Source organism: Centruroides vittatus, unplaced genomic scaffold, assembly GCF_030686945.1.
Source record: "Centruroides vittatus isolate TY-2023 unplaced genomic scaffold, ASM3068694v2 contig_651, whole genome shotgun sequence".
Classification (NCBI taxonomy): Eukaryota; Metazoa; Arthropoda; class Arachnida; order Scorpiones; family Buthidae; genus Centruroides; species Centruroides vittatus.
In genome coordinates this window covers 2477982-2504272 of record NW_027122405.1, presented here as the reverse complement: position 1 = coordinate 2504272, position 26291 = coordinate 2477982, and the positions used below count along the sequence as shown (strand labels likewise).

The 26291-nt window shown below is 32.2% G+C and overlaps 1 protein-coding gene across 1 annotated transcript in view; it reads right to left on the bottom strand.

Annotated features, from left to right (window-relative positions):
• Positions 1–21225: 21225 nt before the first annotated feature.
• Mekk1 (mitogen-activated protein kinase kinase kinase 4) overlaps positions 21226–26291 on the bottom strand; it is a 104208-nt gene continuing 99142 nt past the window's right edge. Inside the window, exons 24-26 of the mRNA XM_067275878.1 lie at positions 24987–25093; positions 24260–24439; positions 21226–22421 (exon numbers count right to left, since the gene is read on the bottom strand). Coding sequence (XP_067131979.1) covers positions 22395–22421; positions 24260–24439; positions 24987–25093 — 314 coding nt within the window. The 3' untranslated portion in view covers positions 21226–22394. The remainder of the gene's footprint in view (positions 22422–24259; positions 24440–24986; positions 25094–26291) is intronic.

Here is a 26291-nt window from a genome sequence, read left to right as displayed (position 1 = left end):
TTCTTCGATATGTTTTTTATTCGAGTAAGCACACGTTTTGTCTCAAATTTGACTACGGATTTTACAATATTGAAATTTTCAATTTGTTTTGTGCCTTTTGTCAGGTTCACTTTAATGAAAACTGATAGAATTTTTTCTTCCTTAGCTTTCTTATCAACCAGATGTCATTGTCGTTGCCTTCAGACTGTCACTGTATTTTCTTTTTATAGATTTAATATCGTATTTAGTAAAGTTTATTTAACACTTTTAGGTAAGTGCTATTAAACTACTTTAAACTACTTTTACTGTAGATAAGTAATCATTCGTAAAAATGACAAACGAAATACGGCGGTACTCGGTACTCGAACAATTCGGTATTCGAACACATATTCTGGAAAAAATTTAACTTGGTTCTCGACTGAACAAACGCGACCCTCTAGAACACATTTTCGATTAATAACATTTTTATTTTTATGATAAAAATATTAAATAAATGAAAACATTGCTGATATTTCCGATCAAGATCAACTAAAAAGCTTAGAAGATGACGATACTTTGTAAAAGAAAATGCCCTCGATCAACTAAAATTAATATTAACAGTACTTTTAATTTTACTTGTTAGTTAATTATTGATTGAAAATAAAGTATCGATTGCTTTAATAAACATATTTCTCTTACATGTTAGTGCAGTGGCGTGCCGTCATTGGAAGCGATGGAAGCGCTGCTTCCACCTTCCAATGACCTTCCCTTGTATTTTATGGGTACGTTCGTTAAGTCAAACGAGTTAAACGAGAATGACGTCATCGTTATTCTTGTTTCGTTACACTTTTCGAACGATTCGTTATAACTAAATGGCTGTTTCTAAAATCGAAGATATGAATGTTGCTAGTGCAGCCTTATCCAAAATATTTTTCTTAGGTTGCTTCGGATGGACAGTTATTTCAATCATTTCACTTTTTAATTCACAATTTAAACACTCGAGTAGATCTAGAAACATCGATATCGTCGGGCGCCATTTTCTTAACGAAGTAAACTAACTCTTTCCTTCGTGAGCTTCGTTAGGGTTTCGTTCGATACGTCATCACCGCGGAGCATGCGCACTGAGTGAGACTACTACTTTTCGAACGATTCGTTACTAACGCGTTTAACTCGTTCGACTTAACGAACGTACCCTATGAAATATAAATTTTCATATTTTAACGTATTTTGAATTAATTAAAATTAATATTTTATTATAACTGCATTATGTATCTTTTACAAATTTCTATATTACATGTGAAAAAAACGATATGATTGCTATTGTACATTCGAATAATTCAGTGGCGGAAGGAGTGTCGAAACCGGGTCAGTTTCCAATCAGCCAGATTATATAGGCATTAGCACACGCGGTTTACAGAGCACCAACCTCACCCTGTTTAACTGGTAGAAGCAACACACGCATAAAGCATCCAATTTTATATCCCGGAGCGGTTCTGCGCTGTTAGCCGCCTGCCTGCTAGATATTCGGCCGCTTACGCCCGATTATATGAATCATGAGTAGACTAGATCAACGGCGGGCAACCCCCGGCCCGCGGGCCAGCTACGGCTCGTGAAAAGTTTCTATCCGGCCCGCGAGATCTTTAATAGATTATTAAATTGGAAAAATAACTAATTAATAGTTATTTTTCCAATTCTTTGTACGTAATTTTGGAAAACGATAAGAGAAATAAATGTAGTAATTAACTTTTTATCTATTTATTTCATATTTGCAAACTAAAAAAAATTACAAGTCACAAGAAGGCGTCAATTAACTACTACGGCCCGCGGAAAAAACGTAAAATTTATTCTGGCCCATGTTATAAAAAAGTTGCCCACTCTAGACTAGATTTATAACAACCCAACCGATAGGAGTTTACTGGCATGTTTTTATGATAGTTCTGTATAGTTGACAGGAGTTTAAAAATTCCATTAAAATATTTGATATATTTATTCTGCGTTTATTCTGCTCTCCCATCTTATATTACTTACGGATTTCAATGTTAAACCGGTGATATTACGATTATAGTATGTCTCATCTGTAAGGGAATGCAGAAAAAACGTGTACAATTCCAAGGGCGTCGCCAGCCAATGGGCCAGGGGGGGCAAGATGATATAAATTGATAGAGGATGTGAATTGTATGTAGGTAAAATAAAAACGATTCATAAATTTTAAGAAGCTTAAGATTATTTTAATTAAAACATAATCTTCTTGGGTTTTTCGCGCGGGAATTATAAATCGGGCAATAAATGACTTAGCATTTAAATAATATTTTTCGCATGTCTAGGGAGGGGCAACTGCCCCTCTGCCCCCCTCTGGCGACGCCCTTGTACAATTCTAGTAGTGTTAAAAAATTAACTGTTACTTTGGCAGCATCATTTAAAACCAAATTTAATGAATGAGACGTACAATGGTACAAAAAAAAGCTCTAGAATTTATTTTCTTTAAATTTACGATTTATGTATCGGTTGTCATAAAAATTTCTTTCCTTTTCTTTCCCAAGACTTCAGATATTCAAGTACAAAGTAACTGGTTTCGACTTATTTCTACTAACTTGTAAGAAGTAGTTAAATAATTAAGAGATTAGGGAATGGGGACATAAATAAAACCCTGCTGAAAAAGCCAGGATTTTACTTAAAAGCTTAAGCGAACCAATCACTAGCTCATGTAAGTTCGCCGAAATGGGGGGAGTTTTTATTCCCAACCGTCGGGATGGCTAAGGGCTATTCGCATGTGGGTGGCGGTTTTGAGGAGGCAGAAAAACAAGCGTTTCACATAGAAACCGTTTATTTTAGTCGAAAATGCTTACATAAATTTAGCAATGGTCCTTGAGTTCAGAGCTTTAGGTTGTTTTCGGTTTCGGTCTGGTCCTACGCTGGAGGGGCCCCGTAGCAACGTCGAGTTAAAAGTTCGAAATTCTGAAGAGACAGTGCACAAAAGATGAACGGAAACACTACTATTGGAGGTAAATGAACACAACAGGTAGTCTAGAGGAAGCTCTTCTGTCCTTGACATCGAAGGCTTTATAATTTTCTCGGGATCGAATCATCGCTAATTGGCTAACTCTTCTCCTCCTCGCTTCCCAATTGGTATCCCACCTGTCTCCAGGTGTAAATGGAGCTTCGTTAGATCGCAGGAAAGGTCGACAAAAGAAGGTTTATCCGACACCGTCTTTTAGACTATGATCGCGTTTAATTGTTGACTATGACACCTACGCTCATTTTGATATATATATATTTTTTCCTAGTTTCGTTTTGCTTTCTAAATTGCGTCTTAAATTTTTAATATTTTTCTTTCTAAATTTTCTTTACCTAAAATTTTATTTTTCCCGTTACTCTTTATGAGCGTCGGCATCAAAGTCCGGTGTCGCCGACTCAACACTTATAAAAGTTATAATCTTAGGGTTTGACTTAACAAACTTGTACATATCCCCTTTGGGGGGCTATTTCCGGGCCTCACACTCAGTACAGTGGGGAACTGATTTCCGTGTACACCTGGTATTAAAACGAATTAAGACAACTGACTAAACGAATTAACAAATGACTATTAAGTTTAACATATTTAGATTTTTACAGCTATGGTGAGAAACGTTTAAAATTTACAACAGCCCTGTCGCGTCCTTTGAGATATATTAGTGATGCGACAAAAGAGGCATTTGACATTGACCGGTATCGGCACCCTCGGGATTTGGCAACCTGCGTGCATGCACGCGCCACACATCTACCAGGACGTCTCTGATTCCATTCATTAGTCACTCGTAGGGAGCTATTTCACTAAGTGGATTGTTTTAAGATTTAAAAAGTAAAGAATATTTTGTTATTTTTATATACGTAAGTTATATTTAATTATAAGTTTCCTTAAAATTTATTCATACAATTGAAGAATTTTTTGTACTAGGCATGCATATTCATCACACATTTTGTTTTACCAAGTAAGTTTTTTTTATAATTTTAATTTTAGCCCTTATATCGTGGCTAGTGATTCAAAAATTTATTTTAAAAAAGTTTTGGCTCAAGACCGTATAATGAAAGAGAAAACGTTATTAAAAGAGAAAGACCAATGCCTAAATTAAACATAAATACGTCGACAAAAAAATTTCGACATTTTGACGATAAAATTTATGACGAATGACGATTCTTTCGTAAAATTGAAGCAATTTGGAAATCAAAGCGGAATAGAATTTAACATTGGTAGACAATATAAAATAAATATTGAAAATTATAACAAGATAATTACGATTAATAGATATATCTAAATTAATAGAAGTTATATGTTTTTTCTCAAAGCAAGAATTGGCATTTAGAGGGCATAGGGAATTTATTGAATCTAATAAGAAAGTTCAATATAATTACCTCTGTTATTTATTAAGTACGTCAGATAATCTATTAAAAATACATTTAAAGAAGTATACGGTTTTTACTGGCTTATCGAACAAACGAATACAAACGGGCCCTGACGCGCAATTAATTGATTGCCCTTGTAAGTCGGCTTCTTACAGAAACACAGCTTCCTTATCATCAAATGTCACGGCACGCCACTGATCCACAGTATAAATATACATTAATAGATTAATAACAACGTAAAACACGTAAACAGATAATAAAAATATCTTCTTTACTTGCCATGTCCAATCACCAGGAACAAACTATTCTCCACAGCAGAGACGACCTTTCTTTAGAGGCTACGCCTCTGCCAAAGTATGTAAAACAGTCTAAAACGTCCACAGGTGACAATCCCTTCACAATTAAAAATATAAGATTTCTTTGTAAAATAGGGTTGGCGGAAATACAGTAATAACAACGTAAAACACGTAAACAAATATTTTTATATATCTGTTTACGTGTTTTACGTTGTTATTACTGTATTTCCGCCAGCCCTATTTTACAAATACATTAATAGAATTTACAAAATATCCATCTAAAACGTCCCTTTTACACATCTGAATGCAAATGTATAAGCGAGACGTTTTAGATGCGTGTTTTGTAAATTCTCTTAATGTATATTTATACCGTGGATTCATTATGATTTCGTCAATTTTTTCCGAGGTTATATTGAATTGTACAAGTTTTCATTCAAGTTTATGTACTGTTTTAAAATGGTCTTGTTCGATGGAGTTTTGTCGCATATGTAGGCCTATATATATTGTGAGGTTCTAGCGTGAGATTTTACTCGGCGCATACGACAACATACAAAATGTTTGTCGTATGGGCGTTTGCCATAAGAGACCCCACTGTAATATATGTAAAAAAGAAATTGGCATAATATAATTAAATGACGATTTAATTTTATAAGAGAAATGAAACGAAATGTTGACATAAAAATCGTTAAAAATCTGAGTAACAATCTTATGTAAAAACGCCAACGAAAATAAGAGTATAGAACTGTTTAAAGAGTGCTAAAACAATAAATTTAATAATATGATAAAACATAATCAACATAAATTACTACACAGGCGTTATATATTAATTTACAAAACAAATAATAAATACATTTTGTAAAAAAACTCCTATACCGACAACTCGAAAAACGAAAATAAATTCTTTTGTATCCGAAGTGAGTTAAACCGATTTCGTGTTTAAAAGGTCAATCTCTCCTCTCACGATATAATTATTATTAATATCAGATACACCCGAACTACTAAGTTTTCATGTAACTAGAAATGCTATTATTTCGAATCCAAATCAGAATTTTTCAGGCTCTCTCCTTCGAAATTATAGTTATATCGTACCGCTTTACCTTAAAAAATAATTACAATACTGAATTATTATTATTATGTTCCAATATATATGAGAAGTACATGAGCCAATTACAGCCCGGCACACGGGCTGTGATTGGCTCATGTATTTAAGTGACTCGTACAACACGGATTTATATAACACGGAACTTATCTACCGTGTTATAGGGGGTCTACTGTACAGTCGAACTCGGCAATATTTCCTTGTTATAACCCTTACTCGTTATATCCGTGAAAATCAATGACGTAACTAGGGAGAGAACGAGCGAGCCCGGGCGCCAAAACGTAGGGGCCCCCGCGAGCGGAAAACAGAACAAATAAATAATCGAATTACTTTAATATTAATTTAACTTGCTTGATGCAGGATGATATTTCGTACCCATTAATTCTTGATAAGTATTACATTTTATTAAAAAAAAAAAGTTAAAATGTTAAATCATTGAAACTATTTCAACTGAAGCATATTTGTGTATTACTTAATGTATAATAAAAATTTTAATCCTAAATTTTGAAGACAACGCTGAACATGACCTTTGTCACGTGATAAAAGAATGGCGAATTTACACACTTCTTTTAAAGAGTTGAAGTCGTAACTGCAGCGTTAAAGACTGTGATAAGTATTCGGTAACTAAAATCGTCTTTATTAATGAAAATTTGCCCATTATTAAAGAATACTGTGAACTTTCTATTCATCCCGGTCTAATTAATTAAAAAGAACACCGACACGCTTCTTTCACAACTTTCCTGGCTCTAGAACAGGAGTTTAAGGAGACAGGAAGGAAGTCAGATAAATTTCAATTTTACAACGATAAAAATATTAATAAAAACCTAAGCGTAATTTTATTGAATTATGAGCAATTTCTCTATTTTTCAAAAAAAGAATATTTAAAAGTTTAAATGTAAAACATTGTCTGGCGCCATCTGTTATGAGGTTTTATTTTAAAAGTAATCTTTATTATATTTTTAATTATAAAGCGAAAAAATCTTTATTTTTAGAGGTAAAAGTGAATTTTTAAAAAATTATAACGAGTAAAATTTTCATTAAATCTGAATATCATCAATGCCCCACATAAAGAAATGATTCTTTGTTTTAAGCTTTATGTACTATGACAGTGCATTTTTTTAAAAAATATTACAGCGATACACATTGAATTTGTTATAAGTTATTGTTATAATATACGGTACAGTGTTATGTTAAACGTATTATAATATACCGTATAACAAATTTAATAAACCTCCACGTTTATCGCTGTAATATTTTTTAAATTGTAAAGAAGTAATTTATTTAAAGCATGTACAGTACCATATCATGATTTATTTTAAAGCAATTGTACTTCTCTTAACAAGTAATTTCTCCTTTACATATTTTAGTATCCACCATTACGGTTGTATTCTGTCGTAACAGGCTGAGGAAGGGAGTAATGTTTCTGCAGAAAGGCATCCAGAAATAATTAAAATTGTAAGAATTTTTTTATTTTTGTTTTCATATTTTTGTTAGTAAAATAATTATTAACACTACAACTTAAAAACCTCACTATTTGCATATGACAAGTTCTAAATCATTTAAGCAAGAATTTGAACTTAAAGAAGAGTTTCTACTCCTCTTCTAGAAATAATGCTCCCAAGTTCAAAATTTTTCGTTTATCTATGTCTGAGATAATGCAAATGTGTGGTCCTGTGCTGGGATGAAAAACATTCTTTTAACCATATATCCAAACAAAAACAAATCTTGATCTTCGCGATTAATTAAAATTAAGGGAACTAAATTATAAAGGGAAAGGGAAAAAATAAAATTATTTTAATATTAAAACCACACGAAAAAAACAGAAAATTAGTAAATTAAATTTTTTATAAGACAAGACGAACAAAAAAGGAAATATTAGTAAGGTACAAGGTTCGTTCAACCTCGAACGAAAGACGGTGTCGAATTGTATTCGTAAACAATCGTCTTTCTCGGAAACCGATCTGGTCCAATTTCACCTAGTAACAGAGAAAGACCAATCTGGGATCGAGAAAGGGGATTAATAACCAATAAAGTGACGATTTGAGAGACGAAAAGATATTTAAGCCCAGGCCACAGGGACACTTGGCTCTTTTCTGTGGCGTCCCACGAGGCTATTTTCCCTCGCTGGGGTGCTTCCTGCAAAGTTCTATCTTCGTCCTTTGCCGAAGTATCCTCCGAAAGTTATAGACCTTCGGGAGAGAAACCTTGACATTCCGGTCTGCATTCACTGGACATCGTTTCCTGTTTGAGAATTGGACTTTGAATGCAACATCCGGTCAGCGATGGGAAACCACTCTCGTCGCCGGACTTTCCTCTTCTTTGAAGACTACGAGCCGAAGTATGCAAGGACTTAAACCCTTTGTGACTATGAAACTTTTTTAAGTTAAATTATCTAATAAATGGGTTATGTTTGTAAACGAGGCATCGATCTCTGACTCAACCGCTCCCACATGTCGTGACTGTTACCACTGGGCAGTCCAGAGGCAATGGAGACGATAAAGATATCACATATAATCGTTTTTTCGTTTTTGAAATCCCCTCGGCCCCCTCACACAAAATAGAAGTCGACATAAGCGCACAGAGATTTCTGTGTGGTTTTTATTTACATTTTTGTGCTCCCGGAGTGTCTAAACGTCGAGAATGCGAAAAAAAAGGGGAGTTAAAAATTTGACCGATTACCATACTTTCCCCTTTACGTTCTAAGTTATAACAACCGGAAACATAAAATTGGCTCAGGTTATTTTAAAGTTCGATTTTTCTCTGTATTATTTACTATTTCGTAACCCATATCTCTACTTGTTCATATATTTTCTCAAAATATTTCCTTACCGTATATTTTAATACATCATCATCATCATCATCATCATCATCATTCATCTTCTTTCATATATATAAATACAGTAATGTCTGTAATGCTCTTTGAATCTAATAAACTTACGCAGAAATCTTTCAGCTTACACATTTTTACAAAGCATATGATTTACGATTGGCCTTAATTCTTACCTTTATTTTCTTGGCTGCTATACTCGAATATAACATAATGAGATTAGTCAAAAAAGCCCCTCAAGATTTTTGCAGTTTTGGACTCAGGACCTAGAAACGTCGAGAAATACAAAAAAAAGTAAGAGGGTTTTTTCTGTATGTATGGATGTCTGTGGTGTGGGGACATATTTTTTTTTCATCCATTTTGAAGCTTAATAATTCCTGTGCCTTTTGTCGAAAATTTCTGAAAATTTGCAGGCTGGTTTGTGTGTTAAGGGAAAATGTTTTTTTAAATGTTCAGAAAAATTGGACCTTTGGTTACGGAGATATGGCCCATTATCTTCTTAAATTAATATCTCCCGAACCAACCTGAAGACTTGTAAAGGTAATGGTAACATTATTAGGGATGAAAAATAATAATGCGGGAAAGCACAAAAACAACGCTGCCAGATTTTTTATTATTTCGTAAATTCGTCTACAATTTTTATTTTGTTTTTACAAAAAACGATAACATACTTTCCTTGCTTTCCGATAGAGGCAAAACCATCAACTTTAATTACAGGTATCCACCGTATAACACAGTAGATACGTTCCGAAAAACTGCCGTGTTGTGCGAATCCGTGCTATACGAAACAAAGGACTAATGCAAAACATGGGGTTAGATTCCAGAGGTTAGCAAAAGTATACTTATACTATTTTTTTCGTTACACTAAGACAGTGGCGTGCCGTGACATTTGATGATAGGGAAGCTGTTTCTGTAAGAAGCCGACTTCCAGGGTCAATCAGTTAATTGCGCGTCAGTGATGGTCTAGGCTAGGGTCCATTCGTATAGTACGTGCGTGGCGGCGGAAAAGACAAAGACGACAAGTATATGACAAAAACCGTTTATTTTAACACAAAATAAACATACACTATGTACAAAATAGTTTGCTTTAGGACAATCAGCCGTTCGGACGTCCTGGGCGTAGATGTGGTTCTGTGATCGTCCATCGAAAGTGGTCCCGGGACAGTAGCCTTGACAAGTCTGTAAGGCACGGGGAGACTTCGTCCGTTGGCGTCGGGGACACGGTCTAAGTCCGAAGTGGCACGGGTTACAGGTTGGCACAATAGACGAGAAACTGCTTTTTTTTTTTTTTTTTTTTTTTGCATGTTGACACACGGCGTTTTGGTTATTCGGAACGTTAACCGAGTGCGAAGTGTCCTCGATTGTCGGGGATTATATCAATCTCCATTCTTTCGTCCATTTTGATTGGTCATTCTCCCTCAATTACGCTTCCCGAATGGTTGGTCCCTCGTTACTAAACGTAGCGAGACTCTTACCTGGAGCGCGAGAAAAGTCAAAATCGAAGATGAGTTCGATCTTCCACCGATCATAGGACGACTTCCTTCCGCGATTTATGGTTTCTGCCTGGCAATTTGATATAAACAATGGGTGTCCGACTACAAACGACTTTTCCCTATGTTTTTTTAAACTAATAAATTTTTCTCTAAATTAACCGTTTTTTTGCGTCTTTCGTGACAGTTCAGAACTGTCCGGAACCTCACATTTCCATAAAAATTTTAAACAAATACTGGAAATAACAAAAATAAACAATTTATGTATTTTAGTTCTAAAATACAAATAATACATAATACAAATTGATATGATACAAACAATGATAGAAAAACTTCGTTTATTCGCTTGTGCCAACGATAATCTGACACCTAGCGGTATTAGCGCAAACTACATAATGGCGGCTGCTATGGGTATAGTTTGTTACAATAGAAAGTGTTCACCCTATCTAATATAGGCCTTTGTCAGGTTTAATATTATGTTCCAAAATGGAACGTACCGTTTTCGAATATTTTACATATTTAAAATTCAAAAAAATAATTTAACTTTAAAATAAATTGAAAGAAGTGTGTATATTAAATAAATAAACAAATAAAACAGAAAACAAAGCTAAGTAGAAAGAAATGATTTAAGGGATTTTAAATGCCATTCTTTTTTCTATTATATATTTCCACGCTGTTGTAAGCGCATTAGCATCCATAACATTTAGGCAAAGGTTTTTCATTTTACTTTTATAAATTTCCACCTTTTCCATCTCCAACGCAATGGATGGAGAGTGCACCGTTTAAAGGACTTTAGCCTCTTCCTATTTTACAATCATTCCTTCAGTCTGTGCCATAATTGCTAATAGTGTTGTGTCCTTTGTCAAAATTGTATGTGTGTTCTCGCAGACGTACCGCCAGATATCTTCTAGTCACACCCACAATCTTTTTCGATTCCTAACTGTTGATTTTCAAATGGAATTTTATATACCCCAGCTTTACCTTTCTTTTTTACGCTGTCTTTATCGTTCCGCAGCAAGCTACAGATATTAGGTGCTCTTTTATAGATCATTCTCGATTTTTATAAGAAAAAGAGCATTTGATACAACGTTGACAAACGACACAACAACACATATTATCAGATAGAGTGAAAACCTTTGTATAAAAGAATTTTAAGCTCAGTAAAATTCGTTGTGGTGAAACTGAAGTGAATTGTTTGCTCAGAAAGAACTGAATAGATGTGAAGTTATCAGTTTTAGTATTTCCTCTCCTTCTGTAAGAAATCTTCGATCAGCCAAATATTCTAAAATGTCACAAAGTGTAATCATCACGACTTAAACAACTACGAATCAACTAGGATTAATGTCGGATACAAATGCGAATAAAACGTTTTGACTACAGAGAAAAAAGTTATTAAAAAGACAACACACAAGTAACTCTCGTACGTTGTCAAGCACGTTATACCCTTTGTGGCAGCCATTTTGGTCGACTCATACGCTACCTATATGTACTGGCAAAAGCGAATGAAAAAATTAAAACAACTCTATTCGGCCATTTTTCCCGCAAAGTCGTTAATTAGTTTATGATAAAAGTCGCTGGTCATCGACTCCATCAATGTATTTAAAAGCTATTTTTCTATCGGAAGCAACGCTAGCGACCACAATTTTTCCTCTGACCGAGTGTTCCTGGCCAATGTAGGAATTTGCTTCGTGGTCGAAAAACTGCGCTCAACAGACGCACTGGTAGATGATACAGTAAAAATTAATGATATTAAATCATATAATTCTTTTAGTACGTCTTTGTTCGGATCGTCATTAATTATAATACTTTTTATGTGTAAGAGTTACGTGTCAATACAGTTCGGACACCAATATAAATATTGCGATTCACTACGTAACAGTGGCGTGCCGTCATTGGAAGCGGTGGAAGCGCCGCTTCCTTTGTATTTTCTAAAATATTGGGCGATTATTTTCATATTTTAACGTACTTCGAATTAATTAAAATTAATATTTTATTATAACCGCATTATGTATCTTATTACAGATTTGTTTACTACATGTGAAAAAAACGATAAGATTGCTATTGTATATTCGAATATCAATGGAGGAATGGAAGCGCTGTACTGTCGAAACCGGGTCAGCTTCCACGGCGAAAATAACTGAATAGTGTAAAGCAGCCAGAGGGCATTGGCGCATGCACTTTGCAGAGCATCAACTTCACCCGGTTTAGCTGGTGGAAGCTACACACCAAAATATCGTATAACGCTTCCAACGATTCTATCCCTTATCCACTGGCAGGAAGCTATCTAAGTGAATTGTTTTAAGATTTAAAAAGTAGAGAGTATTCAATGTTATTTTTATATACGTTTCTTTGCAAAGTTATATTTAAATAATTTTTTATATTTTTAATTATTATCGAATGGCAAAAAGCTTAATTTTGAGGGTAGAGATGAATTTTACAAAAAAGAGGTAAAAACTGTAAATGCTAATGATGAGGCTGCCTCACTACCCGGCCGCCCCATTGTGGGCTTGGCCGAATCCATAATGGGCTTGCTAAAAGAGGCACTCAGTGGCCACAGGACGGAAAGAGTAAAAAAAATTCTTTGTCGTGTTATACGAATCTGTGCTATAAAACTATTTTTCGGGACGTATCTACCATGTTATACGAGGGATACTTGTATTCGATATTTTAAAATAAAACCTTCAAAACAGCTAACAAGAAGCAGTCAGCTATCGAAGGAACTATTAAACATATGCAGACTGACTCCTAGATTGTTTGGTAGCTTGTCGCTATTCTCTCTCGTTGTAAATCTAGACAATAAAATACTGATCGCCTACATTCAAAACGATCCAACAAATTTATTCAAAATTTAAGATTTCCATAATACTCATCACGGACACTAAATATTTTAAATTTCATTCAAATGGGGTCATTGTCGTGGAGATATTAAGGATTGAAGTTGGCACTTTAACATTACACCCCTGGCTGAGCTATAGGATGAAGTAGAATCGCACCGTGACATAACCGGATGCGACGATGCGTCGCTATTATCATCGTCCGGAACAGGAATCATTTTCGTCTCGAACAACTATAAACGCAATACTAATCGAGAAAGTATTTAATAAATATATAACTATTTTCAAAATATATGCAGATTACAACAAACTTTTGAATTAAAACGTGCTGTGAGTACTCGAAATAATCGATTAAATCTTCGAAGCGTGTGCAAATAACGGCAACGCTTCCGGTTTGCTGAAGTGCAATGTTAGACTTGTACGATTGACAGAATATAGATCATGTGTCGTAGACGAAACTCTGATTCTGATTGGATGTGTGACATTTTCGATGCTTATTCCTTTACATACAATATATTAGATTTTCACTATAATTTTTTTATGCAAACGGCGACGTAACTTATAACTCGAATAACTTCTAACACAGTTTTTTTTAGCCAGGTGACTATTGGTATCTTTTTTAAAACTCTTTCGAGAGCCTGTTTAATCAATCCTATTGTGAGTTCGGCCAGGCTCACAATAGGGCGGCCGGGTGGAGAGTAACGGGACCACTCCCGAAAAATTCCTAGTTTTTCGACCGGTTCGGATGCGATCCCGAGATCACCTTAAATTGCTCGACCATCCGGCTGTCTATTGCCGTCAATGAGATTCACTCACATTTCATAATCAAATAATTCTAGTTACAGTCCTAAAAATGTGAGTTTAAACTCGAACTTATAGGACTTTGTAACTAGAAAATAAGTTTCCAATAACAATTCAAGTTTAATTATAGTTTTGTGCATTCCTGTCTGCAAATATTTGGAAATGGTAAGGAAATACGGCGACAAGTAACTGGAGATGTCAATGCTCCAACTACATGACACAAATCTTAAAGCTGTCCATAAATTACGTCCGTATTTTTCCTGAAATTTTTACTACCCCCTTCTTGTCCCAGTTTGTCCAAGTTTCCGTAACCCCCTCCCCTCTTCGGACGTCCAACAAAACTCGATTCCCTTAAAACCTTCTTCACTTTATGAATAATACAAACCATAAGTAGAAACGAAACGTAAAAGAAATTTTGAAATAAATATAATAAAATGGATAAATTGTATAAAAAATTTAATGAAATAAACGGACGTCCTTTGAAGCTGGACCCTTGTCCGACTTGTCATAACCCATCTCTCCCTTTCATTGAGGACGTCATTTATGTATACAATCCCTGAGAATGAATAAACGTGTAGTGATGATTGGAATGTTAAATAAGTTAAAAACTGAAATTATTTTTCCAAGATTGATATTAAGGAGATGAGAGAATCAAAATCGACAATTTAATATAACTATGTTACGGTATTTGGATTTTTGGAAGTGTAAAAAAAAAATTTATGAATTGTATCAATGTTTTAAATCTCTGAGTCTTATATATTACTTCGAAGGCTTCTGAACCAATACGGATTCAAGAATTTTCTAGATAGGGACTAAGCTTCGAGTTAGTATCCTAAGAAATCAAATTATATAACCATACAAATAATTTAGCTTGAAATTATGTCAAGTAAATATTTCAAGCACAGAATGTTGTATTGAAGTTCCTTAAATCTCGAAACTGGATTTTCGCCATTTCAAGAAATGTTTTTACAAACTAATCATCAAATTATTTTCCAAAATGTGCTATCAACTTTAAAATTCACCCGACACTTAGGTTTTTTTACGATTTAAATTTAGTATCAGTGGATACTCTATCTTGTTTTATATTAGTTTGAAGTCCGAACAGATAGTTACACGGTCGAATTTCCAATAACGGACACTTCTAAACGGGGAACGTTTCATTTTGAAGAAGAAAAAACAAAAATTCGATTGTTCCGAGTTAATGTTCCCGTTAGTGGCCGTTGTTCGGATGTTTGATCGTAAAAATAAAAACACCTTGATATATGGCATTATTCCAAATAATTTAAATTTTTCTAGAAGTTCTGATTCATCAGTAATATAAAACTATAAAATTTAATTAGCCTAATTATCCTTAGAAATAAAATCTGCTGTAGTTACAGAACAGAAAGAAAAAAATTAAAGCTTAGGATAAAGGGGAAAAACATATTTAAAAATCTTGCTTAAAGGTTTAAATTCATTAAGAATTATCTATACTCTTCCTTTATTTTCGCCAGTAAATTTTTGTTGAATATGAATAATTTAATTATAAGCATTTTAATTTACGCATAGAATTTTTTGTAGCTAGAATACTTCTTACTATAAAATTTTATAATTAATTAATGTAAATGATAACATTGAAATAAAGATTTAATTTTAAGGAGAATTAAAGAAATAAACACCTAAAATATTACCTTAATTATTATGTAGTATAGTTATTTAAAGTACGTATTTTAAAATTAAGACAAATGATAACATGGAAATCTATATTGTTAATGAATCCAAATGTTTAGTTCCAATTTGAAATAGTTGGAATGATGTCAAATATCTATTCTAAGGTTGTTGTTCCGAGAGGGTAGGCCGTTTTCGAAAACATATAAAAATAATGTGCTCCGTGCTCAACTAAAAGCTGCTGCAATGTAATTTTTATGTTAATTAATTAATGTAGTTCGGACAATGTATAAAAATTTTAAATACCGGTAATCAAAAATAAATGTTTTCTCTAAATAAGTTTTGAAGTAGGTTATGTTAAAACTTGTTTCTGCTAAAATAGAATCGTTAACTTATTTTACATCAATAATTTTACTGTAAGATTTTATGGAATTAACCTCTGAAAAACAATTTAAAACTTTAAAATAATGTTTTAAAGTTCTAAATTGAATACGAATAAAATTTAGTATTAAAAAACTAAGCTTTATTTTATATCAGAAACACTTTCTGATGAAAGGATAGAGATTCCATAGCATGTATAATCTGTTTAAATCCAGAATTTTTAGTACTCTGTTATATCGCGCTTTTTCTGTCTCCCAACAAGCACGATACAACGAGGGGTACTGTATATGGCTTCTGTGGTGATAAGGTTTGGCCAGCCCTAGTAATATTTATATACTCGTTGACATAAAAATTTGCGCACGTATCGATGCGAAACTTAGCATGCAGATAAATCTTAAGCAGATTTGGGAATGATTAGAGTTATGGCTTGATGGCTCATTACGTAATACCAGCAGAGGGTGTAACTGCGTTTCATTTGGCTTATAAAAAACGCATAAAGGCATCCTGTCTGTAGTTTACCTGTTGCAGAGGGTCGCTGTATCACTAAAGATGCCTTTATGTCGCAATCGAAGACCATATGAACAACTAACCGAGTTTGAGGGGGGAGGATCATCGGGTTAAGAGAAGCTGGATGGTCATCTCGCTGAATAGCCCACCACTTAGGCCGTTCTGACAATACTGTGAAGTGGTGTTGGGACCAGTGGATAAGAGAGACCTCACACATGGCATTGAGGCTTAGGATGTCCTAGTCAGACCACTAGCCGAGAGGATCGCCTGGTCCTCCGACATCACGCACACAGCCGACCGCAGCGTTGTCCACCATCCGGACACAGGTGCTGCCATCATTATAGGCCCATGTTTGTCTGTCTACCATTTTGAGGCATCTGGGTGAGGAACATTCGGTATCGCAGTATTACATATGCTGCCATTGACACCAACCACCATCACCTGCATTTGGAGTGGTATCACTCCTGACATGGCCCACCAGTGGCGAAATGATCTTTGTTCCTTGAACACTGGGAGTTTGGCCGTGCCTCGCTCAGATGGGCTGGCCACGTGAAGTTTTCCGGGTTTTCTCCATGTCTGTAACACCTAAATAGGGACCAGTTTCCCTCAAGACCTCCGGAAGGCATCTCCCCTAGACAGCTCGCCCAAGTGTTGCGTTGCCATAACTAAACAAACAAACACTCCTGACAGGATTCAACTGCACTGAGTTGTCTACAGCAACGAATCCAGATTCAGTTTGGGCACTGACGACAGCTGTGTTTGTCTGTAGGCCCCAATACCTCATCCTGTCTATGCTTTGGAGCGGCACACTGCCCCACATCTAGTGTGATAATTTGGATGCAATCACATATGATAGCCAGTCACCAATAGTAATGATCTACGGGACTATATGACAACTCAATGGTATGTTAGTAACATCCTACAGCCACATGTGTTGCCTCTCACAGCAGGGCTCCCAACAGCCATTTCCCAACTGGACAATGCTTGATCACACACAGCAAGTGTGTCACAGGACTGCCTCCATCACATTGCCACACTTTTCTGGCCTGCCTGGTCCTGATTTGTCACCGATCGAAAATGTCTGGGATCACCTGAGACCAGGGGTGGATCTACATAGGGACTAATAAGGCTTAATCCCTGGGCCCCCAAGAGTCGAGGGCCTACAAAACTTGAATTATCATCATAAATTTTTAATACTTTTTTTTATTAACAATAAGCACTTATCATATAGTAAAAAATAGTTAATAATGATAATTTATAGTATTATTTATTTTATTGTAATAACTCTTAATCTAACAAAAGATGGGGGTGCCTATTGGACTTCAATAACCCCTAGGTCCCGAAAAACCTAAATCCACCCCTGCCTGGGAAGCCAAGTTGGATAACATTTGGCCAAACTAGAGGACTGCTTGCAGCAACTGTGGACTGAGATGCCGCAGGACACCACATGGCACCTGTATGCCTTCATGCCTGCAATTATCACATCGTGTATTCACACTAGAGATGGCTGAACAGGGTACTAGAACCTCCTTTCATTTGTGGTTTTTTCTTGCAATGAATGATCCTTTTACTTTCATTTTGTAACTACTTAAGTTATATCACATATCATTCCTTCTTGATGTGCTAATTTTTATGGCAATGAGTATATTTTGTAATAATTATTTAAGTGTTAGTATACAATCTTTTTGATGACACAATTTTTGAATTTTTTAACAGGCTATAGAATGAGATTTTTTTGCTGCTTTTATTAAATAGTTCTATTAAAAGAAATAAAGTCAATATTAATTTATAAAATAAATATTTTATTAATGTTCTCATTTTAAAAGAAAACTGTATCATACAGATTCATAAAGAAAACTTCATGTGAGTTTTTCACAATACAGAGTGCTGATTTTTTAGAATAACAAAATTATTATAATAAAATATTTTGTAATGATTTACAAAATATGATAAGTTATAAATTTATAGGAAGGACACAAATTTTGAGGATATTCATTACATTGAACTCATGAAAGGTCAAGCTCAGACATGGAAAAAATTATTAGACAACCACAAAACCACACTATATTAAATATGATGTATGATGTGTTTGTATGCATATTTTTCTTTCATTTTTGGCTTTGGATTAATTTGCCCAGTGGGTACTAAGACCTTTTTCCATACCTACTCTGGATTTGGCCAGGCTCACAATGGGAATGACTGAATGATGAAGGATGAGGGTCTTATATATCTAGGACTTATATTACCCTTGAAAAATTTCTGGGGTTGCTCATCTGGATTTTATTCTGGGTCCCCAGAGTAATGATAGGCCAGTATCTTAACTGCCTTGCCCATCTGGTCATCTCTATACAGGATGTTCTGCTCAAAAGTACCTGATTTTAACTTGCCATGAAAAAATAAATGGTTTAAGATATATAAAAGCAACAAGTAGTAACTGATGGAAAAACCTCATCAAGTTTCATAGAGATTTTTTCATATTGCAAGTTGGTGCAGAAGTCGAACTGTGAACTTTATTGTCCAGTCATGGCTTGCCACAGGATAAACCACAGATTATGATCTGGTATGCCCAATAGTGTGGATGCCAAGATTTCCTGATCTGACCTCCTTAGATTTCTTTCTGTTGGGCTACATGAAAGATGTTTTCAGTCAGAGATATTCAGAATCTCCAGGAGCACATCATCACATCCATTGCCACTGTGAGACAGGATTTGCTACAGCATACTTGGCAGAAAATTGCCTACCATCTTGATGATGTCACTGTGACTGATGAAGTGCACATAGAGATGTGGTGATTTTTTCAATAAAATTTGGTGAGTTTTTCCTTGTATATAAAATCTTTGGTGAATTTACATCTTTAACCATTAATTTTTTATAGCCAAATCAAATTGAGTGCTTTCAAGCAGAACACATTATAAATCATATAATGCTGAATCTCATTTTTGTATTTGCTAATAATTGTGATTTTACATGTTTTTATATAATACAAGAGATGATAATGTAAGTAATCTATAAAATAAATAAGAATAAACAAAGAAACATAAGATGATCAAATCAATTATATGCAATCATACTTTGAAATCCAAGAACATAGGAACAGGCTTTATTGAGGAATCAAATTTTTAAATGCTTGATTAAAAATTCAAAAGTATATTATTTGTTTCAACAGGGAGAATTAAGTTAACTGTTAATCCTTTCCATGTATTATTATTAATGTAATGCATATTTATATGTAACTAAAAAAATACATTAAAAAACATTTCTGAATTCTTCACATACTCACTTTTACACCTTCCTTGCATAAATATAAACAGATGATGTGAAGATTTCAGAAAATTCCTTTTGATGTGTTTTCTGATTATCAATATCTTTAGTAATTCTACATCCTGGTTTTTATCATATATTGCTGTTATTTGTCTTAAAAAATAAACTGATAAAAAAAATGAAAAGTATTCTGTATTTAACTTTTGTTCTTGTAAAGAAATTTGTGAAAAATTTTTAATATTCTAAAATTTCATTTTTATATTTTGTAATCTGACAGCTGAAAACTTTTTTCTTTCTTTCTTTAATACATTGCTAAATGTTCAGTGACATTAAAAATATCTTAGATGCTGATATAAAATGATTAAAAATTATTCAATAAATTAAATATAAAATCCATTTTATTGTTTGTTTTTCTTTTTAAATTTTGATGTTATCCATTATTGTTATAATATTCTGTTTGATGATAAATTGAAGCTCGCATTTCAAATATTAATTATAATTAATAAATCTGAGTTTTTTTAATAATCCTTGTTTCTTGATGTCAAACTACTTTCATTTAAAAATGATTACTGTAGAAACTCTATTAACTAAAGAAATAATGGAAAAGTGGGTTCTGGATAATTGAAAACCACAGATAATAAATTCACATTTACAATACTTCATTTTTATTTATTTGACATGAATTTCAAGAGTGCAAAATATTTTCAAAACATAAAATTTCTCCAAAAATTATTGTAGATGAAATAAAATAACAGTTTACGAACTAATTAATAATTGTTACTAATAGTTTGGAAAATTCAAATTAAATAATACAAATAATTAAATAGACCTAAAGCATAATTTGCCATACAACACTAAATTGATAAGTTAATGTAAAAATTATTTAAATTAAAAGAATGCTTTAATTTAAGCTCATCACCATCATATGGTAGCAAATGCAATTATAAATTTGATGTTATTGCCAACACAACAGATGACCTACTTTTTAGCATGAGATGCCAGTTAAAGGACTTTTCGACATCCAAAAATGAAAAATTTATTTATGACGACAACATAAATAATTTTTCAGAAAAAACTGTACAAAGAAATGTACTAATTTTTTTCAAAATGGATAATAATTATTATTAAGTCAGTCAAGTACTTCATATAAAAAATTTATTATTTACAAAAAAGTATGAAAAATAAAGAAAAATAATGTTTATAAAATGATGATAAACTTCTAGTTAGCTATTTAATCAAGACAGTTTAGAAAGTTTTTAAATGCAGTTTATAAATTTGCAAATTTTCTATGTGGAGAATTCCTGACTATTTCATTTTAATTGAAGCCAACACAAAATAACATCTATTAAATAGTGTTGTAAAAAATTTTGAAATAAAACAGATTTTCTGTTTCATTTTTTGTTTCATCTGTTCTTTTTTAAACTCTGTTTTGGTTTGGTAACCAAGACCAACTCATTCTTACTGCAAATATATAACAATGTAAGTAGGTAGTAATGTAACAAGTGAGTGAACTGATCAGAAACAATAGGGAGAGATGAGGATTTTTCCTCAGGACTGGAGAAAACTTAGAGCTTCCAAGTAGTTCCTATCCCTGTAAATTAAAGTTGTTTTTACTATTAATAACAAAAATAAAATATTTAAGACTGATTTTTATTAATAAAGAAACATCTTACAAATTTTCATTGTTCTAAAAAAGAAAAAAAAAGAAAAAAGTGTCTGCTAAGGGACAGAGGGGATCGATCTGCTTTACACCCTGGGCCCCATACAAACTCTTGGCAGCCCTGAATTTATAATACAAGATCCTTGCATTTTGGTGAATTTCCCCAATTAATGCCTAGAAGCTAAGCTGAGATGCTACTTCATTTTTTGTGACTATCACCATAATATTTTTTTTTCTACTGCAAATTTTCCTGGAGCTGCTTTAATTTCCCTAAACTTTGTTTGTGTGATCAGACATATTCTGCACCCCTGATGAATTCAACACAATTTTCTGATGTTCTCACCTTCATTGCATGATTAATTATAGATATTTTTTGCTTTAAGGATAACAACAAACATTTTAATTTAACATTCTTTCTATACTATGCTAAAGTATAGATTAAAACCGGAGAGGGGGAGTCGTATTCCCTTTCTATCAAGAGTGGATACAGAGTGTGGTGGTGCAGGGCACAGCTGCATCCTCTTCAGGAAGTAAAGTGTGGTACCGAAGGTATTAAAAAATTCTGTAAGACATATTTTCTTTCTGCATCCCCTTCTAAAGATTTCTGGATCTGCTATTGCCTTCTATCAATCTAATCATAATAAATACATAATTTCATTCTCTATTACTAATTGTTTAAGATTCATTCATACATAATCTACAAATTTTTCAAAACAACACTGAATAGCAAGATCCCAACTGATTTGATCTTTAGTTAATGGAGTTTCTATTGCATTATATTTATTTGATAATGTATCAATTCTAATTATAAAGATATTTAATTAATACTGAATATTAATTTCTATAATTATTAATAAACAGATTTAAAAATTCTATAAATAATATTTAATGATGAAAAATATCAATAAATGTACTACTTGTTTCATTTAATAACTTATAATTAAATATTTTTACATAAGAATAAATTATGGAAGACCAGATTATTTGCAGATATTCTAAAATATTGTATTTACAAATGAAAGTTCTCCTCAAACATTAATAGAAATGATATATATAGTATATACAATATATATATATATAATTTCAACAATTTATTTATATCTTACAACTTTCAACAGTCTTTTTATAAAAATTTTTATCATCTGATTGAATTTGCATAAGAATAAATACTTCATGAATTTTCAGGTTTTTTTTCTCATAAATAATTTTGTTTTTAAAATATCTTTTTTTACATTAGCCTATATTGATGAATTTCATATAATGTCATCATCTTCAATTACCTGAAATATTAAATGATACAATTTAATATTTTGAAAAATATATTTGTAATTGTGTGTGTGTGTGTACATACAAACATTAGTATATTTAGAGATCTAACAAATATTTTGAAAAAAATATATAATATCATTTACATAAAGTTGATACATAATATAGAAAGAAAATGCTCTAATAAAAGAATTAAGATATTTTTCCCTTCAATTAAAATTGGACTTGTAACAGAAATAAAACACATTATTAAAAAATAATGTGTTTTATTTCTGTCTATTTCTTTTATTTTAAATGTTTGTCCATGAGGACTGAGCTTATTAATAGGACATATTGCACTGATGTTTTGGTTTTTGAAACCGAGGGAAAAACTTATTCAGAGAAACAAACAATCTTTATTTTCACCTTGTATAATACAAGGTGAAAATAAAGATGCCACCACCAGTGCACCAGTGCAATATATCCTATTAATAAGCTCAGGACAAATTGTAGAAAATAAGGACATAGAGGCATATGAATTAAAATACATTATTATTGATTCTTTTTATTCAATATAAATAAAACAGATAATTTTAGTAAAAATAAAATAAAATAATCAAAAATCCTTCAGCCTGTATGAAAACTCTTGAAGTTAAAAAGTTAACAATTTAAAGAATAACAAAGACCCAAATTGCTTTTTTTTCTTTTGAGTTTATATTTCTCACTCTTTCCAGTGTTTTTGGGTTTTGCAAAACTAAACAGAACATCTTTCTGTTGAACACACACATTGTTTTTGATCATTTTCTCACATGAACTAATATTATCAAAGAAAACTTATACTTTTAGAAAATTTCCGTAATAGTGTTCCCTGATAATGAGCTACAGTAACCAAAATTTACTAGAAAAAATGAGAAATATAAACTCTGAAAAAGTAGTTTAAATATCAGAATTTTTTACTAATCCAAATTTTCCAGAAGTACAAAGAAATTAGCTTGTATTAGAAATTGGAAAATTCCATAATTTCTTCAAAATTTTTTAATAATAATTTATTTTTAAATGGGCATAATAAATTCTTTATAAAAATAATCTAACTACAAATAACTAAAAATTGTTAGGGTCTTCTAATATTCTAATACAATAAGAATAAATTTATGGCTATAAAAAGTTTATGTTGAAAACATATTTTTTTTATATAATGGAATAAAAGATTTTTCTTGTAAATTTAAGCTTAGGCATTTCTGTAGTACAGTACATAACAAATTTATTACATATGCACTCTACATGACTATTGTTAATTAGTATCAACAAAATTCAAATGAAATTATTAAATTTATTACTTGAACAGATGAAACACTTATTCTTTCCAAAGAAAAAAATATTTATTAAATATCTAATAATAAAAATCTAAAACTACTCGATTTCTACTTTAAAGAAACATAATGTTTTTTATGCATATAAAAAAATTAATAAAATACAGGTCAACAATCTCATACTCAAAATCCTTGAGACCAGACCTTTTTGGATTTCAAAATGTTATACTGTATTTAAATATCATACTATGAAAGTAAGGATTCCCTAGGTTCCACTAATAACTGACATAATTGACATAGGCCAGCTGTTTTTGACATTTTATGTTTTCCAATGTTTTCCACATCAAAAAAAAAAAAAATCATCTAAAAATAAACAAAATATCTGACCAGCAGAGATATGTCTGACTTGTAAATGACCATTGCAAATAAGTGTTGTTGTGTACACTAGTAACACTCCAAGCTCAATGAAAAACCTTCAGTTTTTGAAGCTTTTTGGTTTTCAGAGCTTCAAATAAGAGATTGTCAACATGTATTTATAAAATCTTTTCAAACAGTCTACATACTTTTGTGAATGGATGATCTAATAACATGCTAGCTGTCCATCTTTGATGAGGATCATGTTGTAGACAATGATTTAAGAAGTCACGTCCTTCGTCACTAAGGGATTCTGGAATATTTGGGATTTCGCCCATTCCGACACGAAACATTATCTGATAACTATTTTCTAAATCGTGCCAGGGTCTCTATAAAATAAAATTAAATATAATGTATTTTCAAAAAATATTTATTTAATCTATAATCATGAAAAAAATTAAATAAAGAAACAAAAATTAAAGCTAATAACTTTAATCTTTCTTATCTACCAAATAATTTTGCATCTTTATTACTAAGTTAAATTAAGTGCAGTAAATGCTTTAAACTGTAAATTAATAATTAACAATAGATAATTTTGGAGCAACTATTGAAAAACATTTGGCAACATTCTTTAAACATTTTCAATTTAGAAAGTTTCACAAACTATTGACCATTCATATTTTCACAAAAGGTGTATGTAAATTGAAAAATGTTGGAAACTATGATGATTTAGAACATTTATGTCAAGTAGTTCAAATTCATAAATAGATTAAGTGTTCACAGAAGTTCCAAACAGAAAATCAAAATAAACAAGATAACTGTTAGATCAATTTATATAAAATATTCAGTATAATTATGTATTATTTTTTAAAATACTTATTAATTAAATAATTTTTTAATTTTTATATATTACTGAAAATATTAAATATTACTTACTCTTCCTGATGCCATTTCAAGAACAACACATCCTACACTCCAAATATCAGCTGCTCTACCATGTCCTTCTGTTATGCTTTTTGTAAATATTTCAGGAGCCATATAAGCTATGATATATAAATTGATAATAATATGTTAAATTTACATTAAAAAATTTATTTTATTTTTAAAAATATGCAATATTAAAGAGTCAAAACAACTAGTTAATTTACTAAATTAATTAAGTTGGCGTCCGGACCCGAGTTAACTCGGGCAAGTTTCATAGCGTTACAAACAAAACGGTACTTTTGGCCCGGAAAATTTTTTTTTTTTTTTTTTTGCATCTTTGGAATGTTTTCTAAGTCTCCAAATTTTTTGAAAAATTTTTACCCGCGCGAAAAAATTTTATTGCGATTTTAATTAACCTTTAATGACGCACGATTAACGCTCAATTGTTTTTTTATGGGATTTTTTTATAAAACTTCATTCATCCTTCTAAAGTTCTAGTGTGCCGATTTTACTTCGCGGTAAAGTTATTTAAAGCTATTTTCTGTTGTCAAAAACAACATCCAATAGTTTTTTAATTTTTTTAATTAATAGATTTTATTATATATACGTTTAATTAAGTCAGGGGGGTCGGAAATTTCAATTAAAATCGTAATTTTAAAAAAATATTTAGAAATATACCGCCATCTAGTATTCACCCTACTTTTTACCCTTCTCCTCCTGAGAGTTTCATGAGAATGTCCCGCGAAAGAGGACACCAGCTGTTCTCAAGGTCATCCAGCTGTGTAAACAATGACTCATCGGTGTCAGATTTCGCGCTAAGGCGAGAAAAAGGAAATTGTACTTTGAAGCTTTTTCTTCAAAATTAATACATTTCTTTCGTTTTTTTCAGTTTTAAGTATTTTTTATTGATTTTTATATAGAGTTTTGATTGTTTATATATAAACAATCAATGAAACAAGAGAAAAGAACAGCAAACAGAAAAAATACACAAAACTAGTCACAGTTCAATTTTTTTTACAACTTGTTTAAATTCAAATCTTTATATTCTTCTTTTAAAGCATTCCAGTTATATATGAATTGGTAGATTGGTGCATCTCAGCCAAAACAGTGCTTAACTCTTGGTAGAATCAAATTATTTTTCCATCAATAGCTGTAGTTAGAGGGCCTAAAGTGTTTATTTAAATCATCACTTATATAAGATTCTTTCCTGCCAACCTTTATTACTTTAAAGTTGTCTAAAAGAACTTGTTTTTTTATATAAAACTTTTAATTTGTCAATATTGGTCTGGTTATAATAAAAGGTGACAGAAGAATTAT